The 24,579-nt window shown below is 41.9% G+C and overlaps 1 protein-coding gene and 1 long non-coding RNA gene across 3 annotated transcripts in view; one reads left to right on the top strand and one right to left on the bottom strand.

Annotated features, from left to right (window-relative positions):
• Positions 1-24,579, top strand: part of frmpd1b (FERM and PDZ domain containing 1b) — a 49,838-nt gene that overhangs the window by 13,442 nt on the left and 11,817 nt on the right. For both annotated transcript variants that reach the window (XM_040172503.2, XM_040172501.2), the window contains exons 2-4: positions 20,979-21,130; positions 22,976-23,086; positions 24,365-24,537. In XM_040172503.2, coding sequence (XP_040028437.2) covers positions 22,980-23,086; positions 24,365-24,537 — 280 coding nt within the window. In that variant the 5' untranslated portion in view covers positions 20,979-21,130; positions 22,976-22,979. The remainder of the gene's footprint in view (positions 1-20,978; positions 21,131-22,975; positions 23,087-24,364; positions 24,538-24,579) is intronic.
• On the bottom strand, positions 19,550-21,798 carry LOC144406314 (uncharacterized). The gene is made up of 3 exons (XR_013467587.1): positions 21,693-21,798; positions 20,870-21,107; positions 19,550-20,652 (listed from the first exon to the last, which is right to left on the bottom strand). It is a non-coding gene; the product is annotated as an uncharacterized LOC144406314 (long non-coding RNA).

Below are 24,579 nucleotides of genomic sequence, written 5' to 3'. Positions count from 1 at the left end.
CGCCAAAACTAAAAAACTCTGGGATTCCATGAACACATTAATCCAATCAGCACAACCATACCCTCATTAATCTGAAGAAATGAAGCCTCTAGAGTGTATACTTTGGCTGCAAGGACAGAAGTTCCATACTTTTTTAACCAGATTTCTGCGCTGCTTCACCCTCTAGCCCGCGAGGTCCCCCTCTAGCAGACGCAATACACACTCATGTAAAAGTCAGAAACGGAGCGAAGAACTAGTGAAACATAATCAGTGATTATGAAAAAAGTACAATAGATATCAAGAAGCAGTTTTTTTCATAAAATAGTTTAGACCTGTGTCAACATTTGAAAGTTTAAATGGTGTCTGTAGCTTAAAGATTCGCGAAGCTGAAAAATCTGAAAGTTGAAGAAGTTGAAGACGATTTGAAAAGCAAACTCCATTTGAAAACCATGTTAAAATATTAATGATTATTGATTTATATAAATTCAAGCTTAAGAGGTAGAAAGCTGAACATACATAGCCCTCAAGCCAGAAATAAGCTGAATATTTTAAAATTTGAACGGTTTAAATAGCTGAAAATGGGAAGCAGTTGAAAGGGGGCGCGGAAGAAATAGAATAATAATAATAAGTTTAACTAGAAAATGCATTTCCTGCTGAAAATGCGTTGGAATGCAAAAAGCTGAAAGCTGAAATGAACTTTTTAAAATAGCTGAAAATACAGAAAGTTGAAGGGAATTTGAATACATTTGCTGAAATTATAGATATTAGAAAAGCTGAAATGAATTTGAAATTGCTGAAAATACAGAAATGGGAGAAGCTGAAAGGAATTTCAATAGATTTGCTGAAAAAGCAGAAATGAAAACAGCTGAAATAAATTTGAAATATTGCAAAAAAATACAGAAATGAATAGTGAAAAATTGCTGTTGATAGAGGCATAAGAATAGCTGAAATTATTTTAAAGAACTGCTGAAAATACAGGAAGTGGGGAAGCTGAATTTCAATAGATTTTCTAAAAACAGAAGTTGCAGGAGCTTAAATTTGTTTTAAATTGTTTGTAGTAATATTAGTAGTAGTATTAGTTGAAATTGTGGTGTTAGTAGTACTAGCAGTATAAGCAGTAATAGTAGGTTTAGTATCAATAGCAGTAGAAACAGCTGTAATACTATTAGCCATAGTAGTATTTGTAATAACATTAGTAGTAGTTGTAGTATTAATAGCAGTAGAAATACTAGTAGTATGGTAGTAGAAGTATCAGTTGTAGTACTAGAAGTACGAGTAATATTCGTAGAGGGAGACAGAATGTTTGTTATTCACACTTAAAAGTTTTTAATTAATAGGCCTCATCACAAACATTACAGTAAAAATTCCCTCCATGGGGCTTTTATTTTGAAATTATTGGATTGGGTGGGGTGGGGGGGTGTAGATAGAGGGAGGGAGGGTGAGAGGGTGAGGAAGGGAGGGGTGGTGAGGAAGAGATAGAGGGAGAGAGAGAGGAGGAGAAATAGACAGACAGACTGGCTGATTAACAGTGAGAATAGGTCAGGGTGGAGGGGGGAGGGGGGGCGAGTGTCTTTATCATATTGGTCTGTTGACAGAAAGCATAGCTGCGTCATGTGACTCCACTAATCAGGTCACAAGGAGCAGCTGTGAGCCACAGACAGATCCTGCAGCGTGTGAGTGCTCGTAACCACGACAACGCCGCACCTGTGATCATTAACGGCTGCAAAATGCAGAGACATGGCAGCGAGTTACACAGAATCCACACCTCAAACAAATGAGAACCAGCGCAAAACTATAACAGCTATCTAAAAAATACGGCGTTTGTTTGAGACCCAAGACTCTACCGAACGCGTGGATGTGCTTTTTATGTCTGTCCGGTAATAAATACGGCTCATATGGCCGTTTACAAAACGTGTACCTTGTGGATTTTTGTGAGAAATATGTCGGCAGATTTGTATTGGAGCCTATGGGGCTTTTGGCAGAGGTTGTGTCACTCAAACACTCCTTGCGCCAAAACTAAAAAACTCTGGGATTCCATGAACACATTAATCCAATCAGCACAACCATACCCTCATTAATCTGAAGAAATGAAGCCTCTAGAGTGTATACTTTGGCTGCAAGGACAGAAGTTCCATACTTTTTTAACCAGATTCCTGCGATGCCCCACACTCTAGCCTCGAGCTCTCCACTCTAGCAGACGCAATACACACTCATGTAAAAGTCAGAAACGGAGCGAAAAACTAGTGAAACATAATCAGTGATTATGAAAAAAGTACAATAGATATCAAGAAGCAGTTTTTTTCATAAAATAGTTGAGACCTGTGTCAACATTTGAAAGTTGAAATGGTGTCTGTAGCTGAAAGATTGGCGGAGCTGAAATATCTGAAAGTTGAAGAAGTTTAAGGACGATTTGAAAACAATCTCCATTTGAAAACCATGTTTAAATATTAGTGATTATTGATTTATATAAATTCAAGCTTAAGAGGTAGAAAGCTGAAAAGTCATAGCCCTCAAGCCAGAAAGGAGCTGAACATTTTAATATTTGAAGGATTTTAATAGCTGAAAGTGTGAAGGAGTTGAAAGGTGCCGCGGAAGAAATAGAAGAAGATGAAGTTGAAGACTAGAAAAAGCATTTCCTGCTGAAAATGCGTTGGAATGCAAAAAGCTGAAAGCTGCACTGAATATTTAAAAATAGCTGAAAATACAGAAAGTTGAAGGGAATTTGAATACATTTGCTGAATATTTAAAAATAGCTGAAAATACAGAAAGTTGAAGGGAATTTGAATACATTTGCTGAAATAAAAGATATTAGAAAAGCTGAAATTAATTTGAAATATTTGAAAATACAGAAATGGGAGAAGCTGAAAGGAATTTCAATAGATTTGCTGAAAAAGCAGAAATGAAAACAGCTGAAATAAATGTGAAATATTGCAAAACAGAAGTTGCAGGAGCTTAAATGAATTTTAAAAAGTACAGAAATAACAAAAGCTGAGATGAATAAAAAGAGGTTTAAAATTGTTTGTAGTAATGTTAGTTGTAATTTGGGTATTAGTACTAGCAGTAGAAGTCGGTTTAGTATCAATAGCAGTAGAAACAGCTGGAATACTGATACTATTAGCCATAGTAGTATTTTTAATAACATTAGTAGTAGTTGTATTAATAGCAGTAGAAATACTAGTAGTATGGTAGTAGAAGTATCAGTTGTAGTTCTACTGAGGTACTAGTAATATTCGTAGTGGTTATAGTAGTATTTGAAAGAGCAATGCGTATTTCAACGAAACCGCTTCATGGTTAAGGTACAGATAATCATTGAGGCTTTTAGTTTGTAATGATGGAATTGGGTGAGGGGGGGTTGGGAGACAGAATGTTTGTTATTCAAACTAAGAAGTTTTTAATTAATAGGCCTCATCACTAACATTACAGTAAAAATTCCCTCCATGTGGCTTTTATTTTGAAATTATTGGATTGGGTGGGTTGGGGGGGTGTAGATAGAGGGAGGGAGGGTGAGAGGGTGAGGAAGGGAGGGGTGGTGAGGAAGAGATAGAGGGAGAGGAGGAGAAATAGACAGACATACTGACTGACTGAGTGATTAACAGTGAGAAGAGGTCAGGGTGGAGGGGGGAGGGGGGGCGAGTGTCTTTATCATATTGGTCTGTTGACAGAAAGCATAGCTGCGTCATGTGACTCCACTAATCAGGTCATAGAAGCAGCTGTGAGTCACACACAGAGATACTGCAGCGTGTTTACGAGTAACCACGGCAACGGCGCACCTATTGCATTGGGTGGGGTGGGGGGGTGTAGATAGAGGGAGGGAGGGTGAGAGGGTGAGGAAGGGAATGGTGGTGAGGAAGAGAGGGACAGGGGAGGAGAATTAGACTGACTGACTGACTGAGAGTGATTAACAGTAAGTAGAGGTCAGGGTGGAGGGGGGAGGGGGGGCGAGTGTCTTTATCATATTGGTCTGTTGACAGAAAGCATAGCTGCGTCATGTGACTCCACTAATCAGGTCACAAGGAGCAGCTGTGAGTCACAGACAGATCCTGCAGCGTGTGAGTGCTCGTAACCACGACAACGCCGCACCTGTGCTCATTAACGATCTGCTGCAAAAGACAGAGACATGGCAGCAAGTTACACAGAATCCACACCTCACACAAATGAGAACCAGCGCAAAACTATAACAGCTATCTAAAAAATACGGCGTTTGTATGAGACCCAAGACTCTACCGAACGCGTGGATGTGCTTTTTATGTCTGTCCGGTAATAAATACGGCTCCTATGGCCGTTTACAAAACGTGTACCTTGTGGATTTTTGTGAGAAATATGTCGGCAGATTTGTATTGGAGCCTATGGGGCTTTTGGCAGAGGTTGTGTCACTCAAACACTCGTTGCGCCAAAACTAAAAAACTCTGGGATTCCATGAACACATTAATCCAATCAGCACAACCATACCCTCATTAATCTGAAGAAATGAAGCCTCTAGAGTGTATACTTTGGCTGCAAGGACAGAAGTTCCATACTTTTTTAACCAGATTTCTGCGCTGCTTCACCCTCTAGCCCGCGAGGTCCCCCTCTAGCAGACGCAATACACACTCATGTAAAAGTCAGAAACGGAGCGAAGAACTAGTGAAACATAATCAGTGATTATGAAAAAAGTACAATAGATATCAAGAAGCAGTTTTTTTCATAAAATAGTTTAGACCTGTGTCAACATTTGAAAGTTTAAATGGTGTCTGTAGCTTAAAGATTCGCGAAGCTGAAAAATCTGAAAGTTGAAGAAGTTGAAGACGATTTGAAAAGCAAACTCCATTTGAAAACCATGTTAAAATATTAATGATTATTGATTTATATAAATTCAAGCTTAAGAGGTAGAAAGCTGAACATACATAGCCCTCAAGCCAGAAATAAGCTGAATATTTTAAAATTTGAACGGTTTAAATAGCTGAAAATGGGAAGCAGTTGAAAGGGGGCGCGGAAGAAATAGAATAATAATAATAAGTTTAACTAGAAAAAGCATTTCCTGCTGAAAATGCGTTGGAATGCAAAAAGCTGAAAGCTGCACTGAATATTTAAAAATAGCTGAAAATACAGAAAGTTGAAGGGAATTTGAATACATTTGCTGAATATTTAAAAATAGCTGAAAATACAGAAAGTTGAAGGGAATTTGAATACATTTGCTGAAATAAAAGATATTAGAAAAGCTGAAATTAATTTGAAATATTTGAAAATACAGAAATGGGAGAAGCTGAAAGGAATTTCAATAGATTTGCTGAAAAAGCAGAAATGAAAACAGCTGAAATAAATGTGAAATATTGCAAAACAGAAGTTGCAGGAGCTTAAATGAATTTTAAAAAGTACAGAAATAACAAAAGCTGAGATGAATAAAAAGAGGTTTAAAATTGTTTGTAGTAATGTTAGTTGTAATTTGGGTATTAGTACTAGCAGTAGAAGTCGGTTTAGTATCAATAGCAGTAGAAACAGCTGGAATACTGATACTATTAGCCATAGTAGTATTTTTAATAACATTAGTAGTAGTTGTATTAATAGCAGTAGAAATACTAGTAGTATGGTAGTAGAAGTATCAGTTGTAGTTCTACTGAGGTACTAGTAATATTCGTAGTGGTTATAGTAGTATTTGAAAGAGCAATGCGTATTTCAACGAAACCGCTTCATGGTTAAGGTACAGATAATCATTGAGGCTTTTAGTTTGTAATGATGGAATTGGGTGAGGGGGGGTTGGGAGACAGAATGTTTGTTATTCAAACTAAGAAGTTTTTAATTAATAGGCCTCATCACTAACATTACAGTAAAAATTCCCTCCATGTGGCTTTTATTTTGAAATTATTGGATTGGGTGGGTTGGGGGGGTGTAGATAGAGGGAGGGAGGGTGAGAGGGTGAGGAAGGGAGGGGTGGTGAGGAAGAGATAGAGGGAGAGGAGGAGAAATAGACAGACATACTGACTGACTGAGTGATTAACAGTGAGAAGAGGTCAGGGTGGAGGGGGGAGGGGGGGCGAGTGTCTTTATCATATTGGTCTGTTGACAGAAAGCATAGCTGCGTCATGTGACTCCACTAATCAGGTCATAGAAGCAGCTGTGAGTCACACACAGAGATACTGCAGCGTGTTTACGAGTAACCACGGCAACGGCGCACCTATTGCATTGGGTGGGGTGGGGGGGTGTAGATAGAGGGAGGGAGGGTGAGAGGGTGAGGAAGGGAATGGTGGTGAGGAAGAGAGGGACAGGGGAGGAGAATTAGACTGACTGACTGACTGAGAGTGATTAACAGTAAGTAGAGGTCAGGGTGGAGGGGGGAGGGGGGGCGAGTGTCTTTATCATATTGGTCTGTTGACAGAAAGCATAGCTGCGTCATGTGACTCCACTAATCAGGTCACAAGGAGCAGCTGTGAGTCACAGACAGATCCTGCAGCGTGTGAGTGCTCGTAACCACGACAACGCCGCACCTGTGCTCATTAACGATCTGCTGCAAAAGACAGAGACATGGCAGCAAGTTACACAGAATCCACACCTCACACAAATGAGAACCAGCGCAAAACTATAACAGCTATCTAAAAAATACGGCGTTTGTATGAGACCCAAGACTCTACCGAACGCGTGGATGTGCTTTTTATGTCTGTCCGGTAATAAATACGGCTCCTATGGCCGTTTACAAAACGTGTACCTTGTGGATTTTTGTGAGAAATATGTCGGCAGATTTGTATTGGAGCCTATGGGGCTTTTGGCAGAGGTTGTGTCACTCAAACACTCGTTGCGCCAAAACTAAAAAACTCTGGGATTCCATGAACACATTAATCCAATCAGCACAACCATACCCTCATTAATCTGAAGAAATGAAGCCTCTAGAGTGTATACTTTGGCTGCAAGGACAGAAGTTCCATACTTTTTTAACCAGATTTCTGCGCTGCTTCACCCTCTAGCCCGCGAGGTCCCCCTCTAGCAGACGCAATACACACTCATGTAAAAGTCAGAAACGGAGCGAAGAACTAGTGAAACATAATCAGTGATTATGAAAAAAGTACAATAGATATCAAGAAGCAGTTTTTTTCATAAAATAGTTTAGACCTGTGTCAACATTTGAAAGTTTAAATGGTGTCTGTAGCTTAAAGATTCGCGAAGCTGAAAAATCTGAAAGTTGAAGAAGTTGAAGACGATTTGAAAAGCAAACTCCATTTGAAAACCATGTTAAAATATTAATGATTATTGATTTATATAAATTCAAGCTTAAGAGGTAGAAAGCTGAACATACATAGCCCTCAAGCCAGAAATAAGCTGAATATTTTAAAATTTGAACGGTTTAAATAGCTGAAAATGGGAAGCAGTTGAAAGGGGGCGCGGAAGAAATAGAATAATAATAATAAGTTTAACTAGAAAAAGCATTTCCTGCTGAAAATGCGTTGGAATGCAAAAAGCTGAAAGCTGCACTGAATATTTAAAAATAGCTGAAAATACAGAAAGTTGAAGGGAATTTGAATACATTTGCTGAATATTTAAAAATAGCTGAAAATACAGAAAGTTGAAGGGAATTTGAGTACATTTGCTGAATATTTGAAAATAGCTGAAAATACAGAAAGTTGAAGGGAATTTGAATACATTTGCTGAAATAAAAGATATTAGAAAAGCTGAAATTAATTTGAAATAGTTGAAAATACAGAAATGGGAGAAGCTGAAAGGAATTTCAATAGATTTGCTGAAAAAGCAGAAATGAAAACAGCTGAAATAAATGTGAAATATTGCAAAACAGAAGTTGCAGGAGCTTAAATGAATTTTAAAAAGTACAGAAATAACAAAAGCTGAGATGAATAAAAAGAGGTTTAAAATTGTTTGTAGTAATGTTAGTTGTAATTTGGGTATTAGTACTAGCAGTAGAAGTCGGTTTAGTATCAATAGCAGTAGAAACAGCTGGAATACTGATACTATTAGCCATAGTAGTATTTTTAATAACATTAGTAGTAGTTGTATTAATAGCAGTAGAAATACTAGTAGTATGGTAGTAGAAGTATCAGTTGTAGTTCTACTAGAAGTACTGGTAATATTCGTAGTGGTTATAGTAGTATTTGAAAGAGCAATGCGTATTTCAACAAAACCGCTTCATGGTTAAGGTACAGATAATCATTGAGGCTTTTAGTTTGTAATGATGGAATTGGGTGAGGGGGGGTTGGGAGACAGAATGTTTGTTATTCAAACTAAGAAGTTTTTAATTAATAGGCCTCATCACAAACATTACAGTAAAAATTCCCTCCATGGGGCTTTTGTTTTGAAATTATTGGATTGGGTGGGGTGGGGGGGTGTAGATAGAGGGAGGGAGGGTGAGAGGGTGAGGAAGGGAGGGGTGGTGAGGAAGAGATAGAGGGAGAGAGAGAGAGAGGAGAGATAGACAGACATACTGACTGACTGAGTGATAAACAGTGAGAGGTCAGGGTGGAGGGGGGAGGGGGGGCCAGTGTCTTTATCATATTGGTCTGTTGACAGAAAGCATAGCTGCGTCATGTGACTCCACTAATCAGGTCACAAGGAGCAGCTGTGAGCCACAGACAGATCCTGCAGCGTGTGAGTGCTCGTAACCACGACAACGGCGCACCTGTGCTCATTAACGAGCGGCTGCAAAAGGCAGACACAGAACAGCAAGTTACACAGAATCCACACCTCAAACAAATGGGAACCAGCGCAAAACTATAACAGCTATCTAAAAAATACGGCGTTTGTATGAGACCCAAGACTCTACCGAACGCGTGGATGTGTTTTTATGTCTGTCCGGTAATAAATACGGCTCCTATGGCCGTTTACAAAACGTGTACCTTGTGGATTTTTGTGAGAAATATGTCGGCAGATTTGTATTGGAGCCTATGGGGCTTTTGGCAGAGGTTGTGTCACTCAAACACTCCTTGCGCCAAAACTAAAAAACTCTGGGATTCCATGAACACATTAATCCAATCAGCACAACCATACCCTCATTAATCTGAAGAAATGAAGCCTCTAGAGTGTATACTTTGGCTGCAAGGACAGAAGTTCCATATTTTTTTAACCAGATTCCTGCGATGCCCCACACTCTAGCCTGCGAGGTCCCGCCTCTAGCAGACGCAATACACACTCATGTAAAAGTCAGAAACGGAGCGAAGAACTAGTGAAACATAATCAGTGATTATAAAAAAAGTACAATAGATATGAAGAAGCAGTTTTTTTCATAAAATAGTTGAGACTTGTGTGAACATTTGAGAGTTGAAATGGTGTCTGTAGCTGAAAGATTTGCGAAGCTGAAAAATCTGAAAGTTGAAGAAGTTGAAGAGGATTTAAACACGATCTCCATAGGAAAACCATTAGACGAAATATTCATGATTACTGATTTATATAAATTCAAGCTTAAGAGGTAGAAAGCTGAACATACATAGCCCTCAAGCCAGAAAGGAGCTGAATATTTTAATATTTGAACGGTTTAAATAGCTGAAAATGGGAAGCAGTTGAAAGGTGGCACGGAAGAAATAGAATAAGAATAAGTTGAAATAAAGATTAGAAGAACAATACTTGGAATGCTTAAAGCATTCCAACTAACTAGAAAAAGCATTTCCTGCTGAAAATGCGTTGGAATGCAAAAAGCTGAAAGCTGCACTGAATATTTAAAAATAGCTGAAAATACAGAAAGTTGAAGGGAATTTGAATACATTTGCTGAATATTTAAAAATAGCTGAAAATACAGAAAGTTGAAGGGAATTTGAGTACATTTGCTGAATATTTAAAAATAGCTGAAAATACAGAAAGTTGAAGGGAATTTGAATACATTTGCTGAAATAAAAGATATTAGAAAAGCTGAAATTAATTTGAAATAGCTGAAAATACAGAAATGGGAGAAGCTGAAAGGAATTTCAATAGATTTGCTGAAAAAGCAGAAATGAAAACAGCTGAAATAAATGTGAAATATTGCAAAACAGAAGTTGCAGGAGCTTAAATGAATTTTAAAAAGTACAGAAATAACAAAAGCTGAGATGAATAAAAAGAGGTTTAAAATTGTTTGTAGTAATGTTAGTTGTAATTTGGGTATTAGTACTAGCAGTAGAAGTCGGTTTAGTATCAATAGCAGTAGAAACAGCTGGAATACTGATACTATTAGCCATAGTAGTATTTTTAATAACATTAGTAGTAGTTGTATTAATAGCAGTAGAAATACTAGTAGTATGGTAGTAGAAGTATCAGTTGTAGTTCTACTAGAAGTACTAGTAATATTCGTAGTGGTTATAGTAGTATTTGAAAGAGCAATGCGTATTTCAACGAAACCGCTTCATGGTTAAGGTACAGATAATCATTGAAGCTTTTAGTTTGTAATGATGGAATTGGGTGAGGGGGGTTGGGAAACAGAATGTTTGTTATTCAAACTAAGAAGTTTTTAATTAATAGGCCTCATCACAAACATTACAGTAAAAATTCCCTCCATGGGGCTTTTATTTTGAAATTATTGGATTGGGTGGGGTGGGGGGGTGTAGATAGAGGGAGGGAGGGTGAGAGGGTGAGGAAGGGAGGGGTGGTGAGGAAGAGATAGAGGGAGAGAGAGAGAGAGAGAGGAGAAATAGACAGACATACTGACTGACTGAGTGATAAACAGTGAGAAGAGGTCAGGGTGGAGGGGGGAGGGGGGGCGAGTGTCTTTATCATATTGGTCTGTTGACAGAAAGCATAGCTGCGTCATGTGACTCCACTAATCAGGTCATATAAGCAGCTGTGAGCCACAGACAGATCTTGCAGCCGTGTGAGTGCTCGTAACCACGACAACGGCGCACCTGTGATCATTAACGATCTGCTGCAAAAGACAGAGACATGGCAGCAAGTTACACAGAATCCACACCTCACACAAATGGGAACCAGCGCAAAACTATAACAGCTATCTAAAAAATACGGCGTTTGTATGAGACCCAAGACTCTACCGAACGCGTGGATGTGCGTTTTATGTCTGTCCGGTAATAAATACGGCTCCTATGGCCGTTGACAGAACGTGTACCTTGTGGATTTTTGTGAGAAATATGTCGGCAGATTTGTATTGGAGCCTATGGGGCTTTTGGCAGAGGTTGTGTCACTCAAACACACCTTGCGCCAAAACTAAAAAACTCTGGGATTCCATGAACACATTAATCCAATCAGCACAACCATACCCTCATTAATCTGAAGAAATGAAGCCTCTAGGGTGTATACTTTGGCTGCAAGGACAGAAGTTCCATATTTTTTTAACCAGATTCCTGCGATGCCCCACACTCTAGCCTGCGAGGTCCCGCCTCTAGCAGACGCAATACACACTCATGTAAAAGTCAGAAACGGAGCGAAGAACTAGTGAAACATAATCATTCATTATAAAAAAAGTACAATAGATATGAAGAAGCAGTTTTTTTCATAAAATAGTTGAGACTTGTGTGAACATTTGAGAGTTGAAATGGTGTCTGTAGCTGAAAGATTTGCGAAGCTGAAAAATCTGAAAGTTGAAGAAGTTGAAGAGGATTTAAACACGATCTCCATAGGAAAACCATTAGACGAAATATTCATGATTACTGATTTATATAAATTCAAGCTTAAGAGGTAGAAAGCTGAACATACATAGCCCTCAAGCCAGAAATAAGCTGAATATTTTAAAATTTGAACGGTTTAAATAGCTGAAAATGGGAAGCAGTTGAAAGGTGGCACGGAAGAAATAGAATAAGAATAAGTTGAAATAAAGATTAGAAGAACAATACTTGGAATGCTTAAAGCATTCCAACTAATAAAGATTAGAAGAACAATACTTGGAATGCTTAAAGCATTCCAACTAATAAAGATTAGAAGAACAATACTTGGAATGCTTAAAGCATTCCAACTAACTAGAAAATGCATTTCCTGCTGAAAATGCGTTGGAATGCAAAAAGCTGAAAGCTGAAATGAACTTTTTAAAATAGCTGAAAATACAGAAAGTTGAAGGGAATTTGAATACATTTGCTGAAATTATAGATATTAGAAAAGCTGAAATGAATTTGAAATTGCTGAAAATACAGAAATGGGAGAAGCTGAAAGGAATTTCAATAGATTTGCTGAAAAAGCAGAAATGAAAACAGCTGAAATAAATTTGAAATATTGCAAAAAAATACAGAAATGAATAGTGAAACATTGCTGTTGATAGAGGCATAAGAATAGCTGAAATTATTTTAAAGAACTGCTGAAAATACAGGAAGTGGGGAAGCTGAATTTCAATAGATTTTCTAAAAACAGAAGTTGCAGGAGCTTAAATTTGTTTAAAATTGTTTGTAGTAATATTAGTAGTAGTATTAGTTATAATTGTGGTATTAGTAGTACTAGCAGTAATAGTAGGTTTAGTATCAATAGCAGTAGAAACAGCTGTAATACTATTAGCCATAGTCGTATTTGTAATAACATTAGTAGTAGTTGTAGTATTAATAGCAGTAGAAATACTAGTAGTATGGTAGTAGAAGTATCAGTTGTAGTACTAGAAGTACGAGTAATATTCGTAGTGGGAGACAGAATGTTTGTTATTCAAACTAAGAAGTTTTTAATTAATAGGCCTCATCACAAACATTACAGTAAAAATTCCCTCCATGTGGCTTTTATTTTGAAATTATTGGATTGGGTGGGTTGGGGGGGTGTAGATAGAGGGAGGGAGGGTGAGAGGGTGAGGAAGGGAGGGGTGGTGAGGAAGAGATAGAGGGAGAGAGAGAGGAGGAGAAATAGACAGACATACTGACTGACTGAGTGATTAACAGTAAGAAGAGGTCAGGGTGGAGGGGGGAGGGGGGGCGAGTGTCTTTATCATATTGGTCTGTTGACAGAAAGCATAGCTGCGTCATGTGACTCCACTAATCAGGTCATTGGAGCAGCTGTGAGTCACACACAGAGATACTGCAGCGTGTTTACGAGTAACCACGGCAACGGCGCACCTATTGCATTGGGTGGGGTGGGGGGGTGTAGATAGAGGGAGGGAGGGTGAGAGGGTGAGGAAGGGAATGGTGGTGAGGAAGAGAGGGAGAGGGGAGGAGAATTAGACTGACTGAGAGTGATTAACAGTAAGTAGAGGTCAGGGGGGAGGGGGGGCTAGTGTCTTTATCATATTGGTCTGTTGACAGAAAGCATAGCTGCGTCATGTGACTCCACTAATCAGGTCATTGGAGCAGCTGTGAGTCACACACAGAGATACTGCAGCGTGTTTACGAGTAACCACGGCAACGGCGCACCTATTGGATTGGGTGGGGTGGGGGGGTGTAGATAGAGGGAGGGAGGGTGAGAGGGTGAGGAAGGGAATGGTGGTGAGGAAGAGAGGGAGAGGGGAGGAGAATTAGACTGACTGACTGACTGAGAGTGATTAACAGTAAGTAGAGGTCAGGGTGGAGGGGGGAGGGGGGCTAGTGTCTTTATCATATTGGTCTGTTGACAGAAAGCATAGCTGCGTCATGTGACTCCACTAATCAGGTCATAGGAGCGAGCAGCTGTGAGCCACAGACAGATCCTGCAGCATGTGAGTGCTCGTAACCACGACAACGGCGCACCTGTGATCATTAACGGCTGCAAAATGCAGAGACATGGCAGCAAGTTACACAGAATCCACACCTCAAACAAATGGGAACCAGCGCAAAACTATAACAGCTATCTAAAAAATACGGCGTTTGTATGAGACCCAAGACTCTACCGAACGCGTGGATGTGTTTTTATGTCTGTCCGGTAATAAATACGGCTCCTATGGCCGTTGACAAAACGTGTACCTTGTGGATTTTTGTGAGAAATATGTCGGCAGATTTGTATTGGAGCCTATGGGGCTTTTGGCAGAGGTTGTGTCACTCAAACACTCCTTGCGCCAAAACTAAAGAACTCTGGGATTCCATTAACGCATTAATCCAATCAGCACAACCATGCCCTCATTAATCTGAAGAAATGAAGCCTCTAGGGTGTATACTTTGGCTGCAAGGACAGAAGTTCCATATTTTTTTAACCAGATTCCTGTGATGCCCCACACTCTAGCTCTCGAGGTCCCCCTCTAGCAGACGCAATACACACTCATGTAAAAGTCAGAAACGGAGCGAAGAACTAGTGAAACATAATCAGTGATTATGAAAAAAGTACAATAGATATCAAGAAGCAGTTTTTTTCATAAAATAGTTAAGACTTGTGTCAACATTTGAAAGTTGAAATGGTGTCTGTAGCTGAAAGATTTGCAAAGCTGAAAAATCTGAAAGTTGAAGAAGTTTAGGAGGATTTGAAAGCAAACTCCATTTGAAAACCATGTTAAAATATTAATGATTATTGATTTATATAAATTCAAGCATAAGAGGTAGAAAGCTGAAAAGTCATAGCCCTCAAGCCAGAAAGGAGCTGAACATTTTAATATTTGAACGGTTTAAATAGCTGAAAGTGTGAAGGAGTTGAAAGGTGCCGCGGAAGAAATAGAAGAAGAAGCTGAAGAATAAAGATTCGAAGAACAATACTTGGAATGCATCGTTAATGCATTCCAACAATAAAGATTAGAAGAACAATACTTGGAATGCTTAAAGCATTCCAACTAATAATAATAAGTTGAATAAAGATTAGAAGAACAATACTTGGAATGCTTAAAGCATTCCAACTAACTAGAAAATGCATTTCCTGCTGAAAATGCGTTGGAATGCAAAAAGCTGAAAGCTGAAATGAACTTTTTAAAATAGCTGAAAATACAGAAAGTTGAAGGGAATTTGAATACATTTGCTGAAATTATAGATATTAGAAAAGCTGAAATGAATTTGAAATTGCTGAAAATACAGAAATGGGAGAAGCTGAAAGGAATTTCAATAGATTTGCTGAAAAAGCAGAAATGAAAACAGCTGAAATAAATTTGAAATATTGCAAAAAAATACAGAAATGAATCGTGAAAAATTGCTGTTGATAGAGGCATAAGAATAGCTGAAATTATTTTAAAGAACTGCTGAAAATACAGGAAGTGGGGAAGCTGAATTTCAATAGATTTTCTAAAAACAGAAGTTGCAGGAGCTTAAATTTGTTTAAAATTGTTTGTAGTAATATTAGTAGTAGTATTAGTTATAATTGTGGTATTAGTAGTACTAGCAGTAATAGTAGGTTTAGTATCAATAGCAGTAGAAACAGCTGTAATACTATTAGCCATAGTCGTATTTGTAATAACATTAGTAGTAGTTGTAGTATTAATAGCAGTAGAAATACTAGTAGTATGGTAGTAGAAGTATCAGTTGTAGTACTAGAAGTACGAGTAATATTCGTAGTGGGAGACAGAATGTTTGTTATTCAAACTAAGAAGTTTTTAATTAATAGGCCTCATCACAAACATTACAGTAAAAATTCCCTCCATGTGGCTTTTATTTTGAAATTATTGGATTGGGTGGGTTGGGGGGGTGTAGATAGAGGGAGGGAGGGTGAGAGGGTGAGGAAGGGAGGGGTGGTGAGGAAGAGATAGAGGGAGAGAGAGAGGAGGAGAAATAGACAGACATACTGACTGACTGAGTGATTAACAGTAAGAAGAGGTCAGGGTGGAGGGGGGAGGGGGGGCGAGTGTCTTTATCATATTGGTCTGTTGACAGAAAGCATAGCTGCGTCATGTGACTCCACTAATCAGGTCATTGGAGCAGCTGTGAGTCACACACAGAGATACTGCAGCGTGTTTACGAGTAACCACGGCAACGGCGCACCTATTGCATTGGGTGGGGTGGGGGGGTGTAGATAGAGGGAGGGAGGGTGAGAGGGTGAGGAAGGGAATGGTGGTGAGGAAGAGAGGGAGAGGGGAGGAGAATTAGACTGACTGAGAGTGATTAACAGTAAGTAGAGGTCAGGGGGGAGGGGGGAGGGGGGGCTAGTGTCTTTATCATATTGGTCTGTTGACAGAAAGCATAGCTGCGTCATGTGACTCCACTAATCACGTCATTGGAGCAGCTGTGAGTCACACACAGAGATACTGCAGCGTGTTTACGAGTAACCACGGCAACGGCGCACCTATTGGATTGGGTGGGGTGGGGGGGTGTAGATAGAGGGAGGGAGGGTGAGAGGGTGAGGAAGGGAATGGTGGTGAGGAAGAGAGGGAGAGGGGAGGAGAATTAGACTGACTGACTGACTGAGAGTGATTAACAGTAAGTAGAGGTCAGGGTGGAGGGGGGAGGGGGGCTAGTGTCTTTATCATATTGATCTGTTGACAGAAAGCATAGCTGCGTCATGTGACTCCACTAATCAGGTCATAGGAGCGAGCAGCTGTGAGCCACAGACAGATCCTGCAGCATGTGAGTGCTCGTAACCACGACAACGCCGCACCTGTGCGGCTGCAAAAGTGCAGACACAGGACAGCGAGTTACACAGAATCCACACCTCAAACAAATGAGAACCAGCGCAAAACTATAACAGCTATCTAAAAAAATACGGCGTTTGTATGAGACCCAAGACTCTACCGAACGCGTGGATGTGTTTTTATGTCTGTCCGGTAATAAATACGGCTCCTATGGCCGTTGACAAAACGTGTACCTTGTGGATTTTTGTGAGAAATATGTCGGCAGATTTGTATTGGAGCCTATGGGGCTTTTGGCAGAGGTTGTGTCACTCAAACACTCCTTGCGCCAAAACTAAAGAACTCTGGGATTCCATGAACACATTAATCCAATCAGCACAACCATACCCTCATTAATCTGAAGAAATGAAGCCTCTAGAGTGTATACTTTGGCTGCAAGGACAGAAGTTCCATATTTTTTTTACCAGATTCCTGCGATGCCCCACACTCTAGCCCGCGAGGTCCCCCTCTAGCAGACGCAATACACACTCATGTAAAAGTCAGAAACGGAGCGAAGAACTAGTGAAACATAATCAGTGATTATGAAAAAAGTACAATAGATATCAAGAAGCAGTTTTTTTCATAAAATAGTTAAGACTTGTGTCAACATTTGAAAGTTGAAATGGTGTCTGTAGCTGAAAGATTTGCGAAGCTGAAAAATCTGAAAGTTGAAGAAGTTTAGGAGGATTTGAAGGCAAACTCCATTTGAAAACCATGTTAAAATATTAATGATTATTGATTTATATAAATTCAAGCATAAGATGTAGAAAGCTGAAAAGTCATAGCCCTCAAGCCAGAAAGGAGCTGAACATTTTAATATTTGAAGGATTTTAATAGCTGAAAATGTGAAGGAGTTGAAAGGGGGCGCGGAAGAAATAGAAGAAGTTGAAGAAATAAAGATTCGAAGAACAATACTTGGAATGCATCTCAATGCATTCCAACAATAAAGATTCGAAGAACAATACTTGGAATGCATCTAATGCATTCCAACAATTATGAACATATAGTGAAGCATTAACAGAGAGGCAAGGGAATATTCAGCTACCAAGTTTATCCCCATTTATTCTCCTTCGTGATATGAAATATCCACGTTGTACTGCAGCTACATGTAAGTATTATTCCAAAGCCTGGAGCCTATTGTAGCTGCTGCCTCACTGGCTGCCCTCATCGTACTTTTATTTAGAGATAATGCCTCTATTGTGCTGTTTTTGAAGGAGCACTGAGTTGAAAGGAATTGACTCAAACAGCAACAGAAGACAAAAGGCCGACAGTTTCCCAGGCTTGCAACATATATCTTTCTCCTAACATGCAAAGATCTTCCTCCCTCTTTCTGCCTGGCTGTCTGTCTCTCTACGGGACGGTCAGAACCATCCATGGGGATCTGCAGCACAATGCAGCACACTATTAATCTGCAAAAGAGCCATTATTTAATAGTGCACTGGGGAAGTGAAGCCTCGCCAGGTTGCAGATGAAAGGGGAAATGAGCGGCACACAGAGAGCCCTGTCTTCACGCCGCTAATGGGACGAGCCGACAGGCAGCAAAGGGAGACCTGATTTTGTCCGGAGGACAAACAATTAACCAGCAACTTACAACCGCCGCACATGGTACAAACACAAACATCAGCTATACTTTACAGCCTTGCTTGTGAAGACGGTACGATACTAATAAAATCATTTGGCTTCATAGTGGCACAAATGGAAAAGTCAGCTGTTATATATTTAGTTATTAGACTCTGTCCGCTGAGGAGCACGTCAGTAGCGAGTGGTGAGGAGGAGCGTAATCCTCAGTGACGTAACGCGTCTTCTCGGTGCCGAATATGAGATGAAAGTACCTGCTCACAGAGATCCTTCATGCCCTGCGGGAGGTCTCTGTTGAACAAATCACTGCGAGTGTGCTGTTGTGTAGCAGCTCGTTCTTTTGAATGCTGTTGTGGCTCACGTTGCTGTCTGGTGCCTGTCTGCACCTGAGAGAGTTTTCTTGACAGTTGTCACTGACAAAAAGTCATTTTTGATAAGATAATAAACGTCAGTTAAAACAAGAATGCATTTTGAGTTTTGTAAATAAGGAGTTCCACATTTTGATCCTTTCAACTGAGGAAAAACATCTACATGGAGTTTTATGAAAGGACATCTTACAGTTCTCAGGACCCTCCGACATTAAGGACACGTCTAATGGAGGGACCAAAGCTGATTACATTTGTTCAAAACGTTCCTATTTATTTATTATTTTGGATTAGAAGCTGCTTGTGTCTACAAAGCTTAAAACATAACTGTACTAAAGCTATTTGCAGCATGTAATCTCTGTTAAACCAGCTCTTGAAATCTCCCGCAATATTTTTTTATGCGTCTCTAACTTTTGATGGGAATCACGATACCTTTTTTACTTGTTGTTCCTCACGTTTACAACTAAGATTAAACACATCTGAAGCAATCCAGCTGCCCCACATAAATCTCACAGCTCAAGTCATGCAGATATTCATGGAAATGTTTTGCCGCTGTTGGACCGACGGTTCGCTGAGCTCTGTGTTCAACTTTTTTGCCAGCAACTCTGAGCCAAAATGAATTGTTGGGTTGCTGAGCGAAGCCCTGCTGCTGCTGCCGCCCAGCACCTCATGTAGTGCAGCTGCGTCCGATGTGTCATAGTCGCCTGACGGGGCGTTTCTGTGTGTGTGTGTGTGTGTAAGAAGTTATCAATAACAGCCAACTGGCCCTTCCTAAATAAAAGCTGCCGTTCAGTCAGCAAGGCTTCTGTAGGAATCTGTTTACCGGTTGTGTAACACTCCTCTCACGTATCGTATTAAGCCCCGTGAGTTGTGTGGCTGTGTGAATGTATGCGCATGTGTGTGTTTGTAACAACATCAGATATATATGTATGTGGGCATTCCTTCTCCCACTTTGAATCCTCACGCAGCTTCCCAAGGCCCTGTCCACCGAGCATATGGACTGCATGCGTGCTCATACCAGACGGCGGGTTTGAATAACTGACTGACGGAGACAGAGAGACATTGTGTGTCAGAACGACCAGCGTTGTCTCACAGAAATGAGACACGGAGAGATGCAGACAGCCGCCGTTTGACCAGCTGCACTTCACACATGTATCGTACACGTACGGTGAAGACCGGTGTCGGGGATGGACGGTAAAGGGGGAGAGAAGGGAGAGGAGGATGGAGAGGTCTGCAGATGATCTGTGTCAGTGGGCAGCCCGGGGGGCTTAAGGACAGGATTCACCATTGCTATTGATTCAGAAGGAGATCAGGAGCAAACTCATCGGCAGCTCGCAGACACGGCAATAAAGTTCTTTATTTAAGACACCATATAGGAGGGGGGGGGGGGGGGGGGGCAGCATTAAAATGTCTCTTTTATTTGACCGTACATCAATGTCTGTTGCTTGGCTTTGTTTGCTTTTGGTTGGTGGAGAAATGCTGCAATGATCAGGTTTCTTTCCACTGCTCACTGTAAATACTTTTGTTCTTTCTTTTCTTCCCCTCCAGCTTCGCCCTCCCGTTTCTCTCCCTCTGTCCTCTTCACCCTCTTTAAAATGCTCCCCCTCTTCTCCTCCCCCGCAATATCCTGTCCTTTCTCTCTTTTCTCTGCCCAGACCAATTCTCTTTCCCCTTTTCTCAGCCCCTCAGATAGCCGCCCCCCCTCCTACACACACACACACACACCCCGCGAACCCCCATACGTCCTTCCGGTGTGTCTCTCTTCTTCTGTGCTTCTTGTTGCCTGTGTTGGCAAAGAGGCAGAAGGAGGCGGGTGGAGGTGGGTGGAGGCAGGCGGAGGCTAGCTGCATGAGCCACATGCATTATTCATGAGCCCTGCAGTCTGTGTGGGTCCAGGTCTTCTGCTGGCTTCTCCCTGGGACACATGGGCCTTGTGAAAGAGCTCTGTGTGTGTGGGACACCGGGCCTGATGGGAGAGCTGCAGAGACGAGACTATCAATTCCTTGATTTCTGGGATGAAAGCCCCGGGGGGTGAGAGGGGGATGGGGGGGTCACTTCGCAGATCAGCATTTAAGTACAACATGATTTGGTTTCCTTGGAGGAGATCAAGAATGTTTATTCAGTGTCTTTCCGAATTCAACGGCCGGGCTTTTCACAACAAAGCTTCTCCCTGGTTTGTTTTTCTCCCCAAACCAGAGGCCGGGTCGGGTTTCCTGCATCTCTGCCCTGATTTCCAGATGAAAGACTTGTCCTATTTTATCCATGGCCAGGATCTCTGCCTGCAGCTTTTCTATCCCCCCCTCACACCCGGATTCACAAGATGTCCTCTTTGCTTTTAGAGTGCACCAGTAAGAACTGTTAACTGAACTGGGCGGCATGAAATTTTAATTTTGACAACCAGACGGAGATGGAGTGCCCACATCGCCATGTGTTTCTGAGGCTCTGGAGGAGTAGAAAGAGAGAGAGAGAGTGAGGAAGAGTGAGAGAGAGAGAGAGTGGGGAGGGGGGGGGGGCCTTGGGGACCAGAGGAGGAGCCTCTTGGAAAAAACCACAACCACAGAGTTGGTTTGGACTCACATCTGCTTTGCTTGACATACTTGCGTGTTCATTCTAAAAAGCATCAACAACTGAAAACAAAGGCAGATGCAGCTGATCTCACCTCGATCGCTCCTCGCTTCTCGCTCTGATTATAAGCTCGGCGTGCGGTGGTGCGTCTTGTTTGTGGGTTTCGACAGGTCTCCCTGACAGTGTTGCTCTGGTCTGCACAGGTGGCCGCATCGGATCGGGATTGGCCCTGATGATCACGAGGACCCCCCCTACGCCTCTTCTCAGCCAATCCTGGAGGGGCAGCAGAGCTGATGTCTCAGAGGGCGAGAGGGTATTTGTGTTCTGGAGTCCTGAGGAGACAAGCCACATCACGGTGAGTCACACCCGGCCTTCAGTCCAAATGTGCTTCTTGCTTAACAGACGTGGACGGCGCTGCGGTTATTTTCAGCCTGCACGTTTTACTTATTTATTTATTTCAAATTATTCTCTGCCTTTCCCAGAGCCTTACCACATGTGAAGCGTGTTTTTAGAACATTTCATTTCTTTTGTTGAGCAAAGGTGAGTATTGTAAACACTTTGGATCCAGTGCTGAGGATGTGCATGTATGTAAGAAATGTCTGGCTGCAGCTGCCCAGAGACACTGTCACCCGAGACGACTGCCTGACTCGACAAGGACAGCGAGGGTGAGGGGGAAAGGGAGAGGGGAGAAGAAAATAAAACAGAACGGGGAGAGACGAAGAATGACAGCAAAAACGGCCACTTGACTCCAGCGACCGACCGCAGCGTCCACATCCATTCACCTGCAAACCCGCTGCACGCTCCCAACGCGCTGTAAGGAAGTCTCCTTAAGCGCTCCGAGCCCCGTGAGTCAAACGGCGCTTTCTCTCACGGATCGAACGTCGCTGCAGTAATCACTGCGCGCAGCTGTCACCTACCTAGCCGAGCTCATCCCGCCTCATCCACGTCAATCTCCCTCAATCCGGATCAACGGGAGGTGCTAAAGGGACACCCTGACCAGGGTGGGCCCGTGCAGAACGGGGGGGCGTTAATCCTCTCAGAGTGCTTTAATAACACTCAGGCAGGCAAGTCGTGGCTGGCAGAGACCAGCAGAAATCTGTTGTAGATGCTGATTCATTTTGTATTCTACTTCATCAATATATGACCAATACTGCTTTAAGTCCGCTATTGATTGTAATACAGGGTGCATCATTGCGACCTCAAAGTACAACACGGTAATTGCGATGTATTGGCTTTATTATCCTTCTCGAAACTTGTCATAAAATAAAGTGTGGCAGATGCTCCTTTAAGCTCTCCACAAAAGTCTTTGCTTGCAAAAGCTACCTGCATTTTTTCAGAGGGCTGATCAAACTAAGCGTTCTGCAGCGGTCTGTTGAGGCCACGGTACAAATCTTAGGGCCACATCCATCATCGTTAACTGTATTGATCAGGTCTGGGCCGCTATACGGTGCCAACGTTTCCCTCGCTCTTCTCTGCCTTGTGGGCCAAAAACATTCCAACACGGATGTGAACACAAGATTAATGATGTCGAAAAACAGCAGTAAAACAATGTCTTATTGGCAACACAAAAGAAACATGAATATAAACGAAACAGCCCTCCCAAGAAACCCAGTCAAGGAATTATCAGAAGCTTTAAAGTTCAATGCCGGCGTATTGATTGGCTGAAACGCAGCACAGCCGAGGTCTGGTAGCCACCCAGCTTTTCCTCCCTGGGCTTTGACCGTGTCCTCCATTCTTCCTCATGTCCCGAACAACCCCCCCCCACACCCCACCCCTGTTTAAAGGGCAGGCACAGAGGACAGCAAGTAGCTGCAGCTTTTTAGTGAACTTGCAGATTGTACTTTAAATCTTGTTGTTGTGCAGTTGTTTGGCATCAGATCAAGGAAATGCGTCAGTGACGTTCTGCTGTTCACTCTCGCGCCCCTCTCTGTTTCTCATTCAGCCTGTGTTGCTCACGTATCTGATTATTCATCGTAGTCGATGCAGGCTGCACGCTCTGAATATACAAACTGGGGAGACGGAATGCAAATTTAGCCAAAGCCTAATATGCCGGTGCTGAACCAGCAATGCAAAGCTGAACGCTAAGCAGATTCTATCTTATCTTCTGTCTCCAAATCCTCCCTGAAGTCTTCTTTTCTCTTTGTGTTCAGTTGGTTGGGATCATGTCCTCTAATGCTCTTTTCTTTTTTGCTCTCTTTAGATAAATGGAGGAGAAGGAGCGATGTAGGAGCAGGTCTCCGGCCCGGAGAACCAGCCGGGTGCAGCAGGTGGTGGGAACAATAATACGACGCACCCGAGAGTCGCTTAGCAGGTACGGAGCGAAGGAGCTGCAGAGGTTTGGGGCCAAACACCCGATGACAAGTTCGGAAAACGTTTGTGACAGTACATGTTGGAATGAACAACACCTCCGGGAGATGAGATTTGCTCCATCGCTTGATTCTCCGCGGGGAGAAGGTTTTTGGTAGGAAAACAACCGGGCGCGCAGTAGAGAATGTTGGCACCACACAGCCAGCTGTAGCAGAAAATGCCGACGCCACACAAACCGCTGCAGCAGCAGCAGCTAAAACCACTTATATAGTAAACAGCCAAACAATCGAGTTTGGGGAGTGCAGAGAACAGCTGCTGCCACATTCTGTAGTAGAGAGGAAATGTGGGATGCCTAGAACATATCATTTAGGATTTAAAAGAAAGCCAGGACATGTTTATCTATTTAAAAACACCCCAAATCAGAGATAAATGAAGAGTGGATTTCTTAACCTGTCACTAAGCTCACACCATATCACCTCGCGCTCACATCACATGGTTAAGTACGTATTCAAAACCAGATCGTCCCTCTCTTACGGAAAAACACTCTCCACAGCAGACCTCATGTATGCTTTCAGTGGCCTCCGTCCCCTTGTTGTCCATGAAGTGTTTCCCGCCTCAGCAAAGGAGGCATTGCAGAAGAAGCCCAGTGTCTCTGATTAAAAGACAACGTGTTCACATTGTGTGTGTTCCCAGGGGACATTTCAGCTGGCGGATGGCGTATAGCAGTTTATGTAAATGTGTACTCCTGAGTACTTGGACAAATATTATGAAGCCCCCTTAAGGAAGAATTACAAACAGCTTTGATGCTCTTTGCATTTTTACCTTCACATCTGCCTGATGGCAAAGTGATGTGAGCAATTCCTGCAGTGCTGCTGGTCCAAAGTACAGGGTCACGGAGGCCCTGGCACGGCTGTAAACTATTTGTTCTTGTGGCTTTATGATCATTATTGTCTTACAACTGATAAGATATGTAGATAAATTAGTAGTTAAGTAAACAAACAACTGAACCGTGAACTCTTTTAGTAATTAATTAATCACTTTTTATATTTCTTCCAAATGGATCAAACCGTACTCACGGCGCTCATACATACATACCAGCCTCACTGTTACAGCCGGTAAAGCCAATTTAATTAACTGCTAGATAAACTTAAACCCCTAATTGATAATAAGAAATGTGTTATTATTGAAGTGTAAAAAAGCAGAGAAGTCATCCCTTGAGTTTAGTATAGTCGTATAGCCTTTCTACCGAAAGTTGACCTGTTACCCCGTTTGACCTCCTCAGAGAGCGGTTGCTAGGCGATGGGAGGTCACAGCGCTCCAACAGTCTGTCCAACCAGAACTTCCAGGCCAAGCTGACGCTGCAGATCACCAGGGACCCGGTCCTGGACAGCAGCACGGGACATGGCTTCATCCTCACCCCAACCGCCCCCCTGCTGGTCAGGGACATTGCCGCAGGTACTTGGGCTGTGAGCCGGGACAGTGTGTGTCTATGCCAGT

Source organism: Gasterosteus aculeatus, chromosome 4, assembly GCF_964276395.1.
Source record: "Gasterosteus aculeatus chromosome 4, fGasAcu3.hap1.1, whole genome shotgun sequence".
NCBI classification, from domain to species: Eukaryota; Metazoa; Chordata; class Actinopteri; order Perciformes; family Gasterosteidae; genus Gasterosteus; species Gasterosteus aculeatus.
Note: the sequence above shows the minus strand (reverse complement) of the source record. Positions and strands in the feature narration are given on the sequence as shown.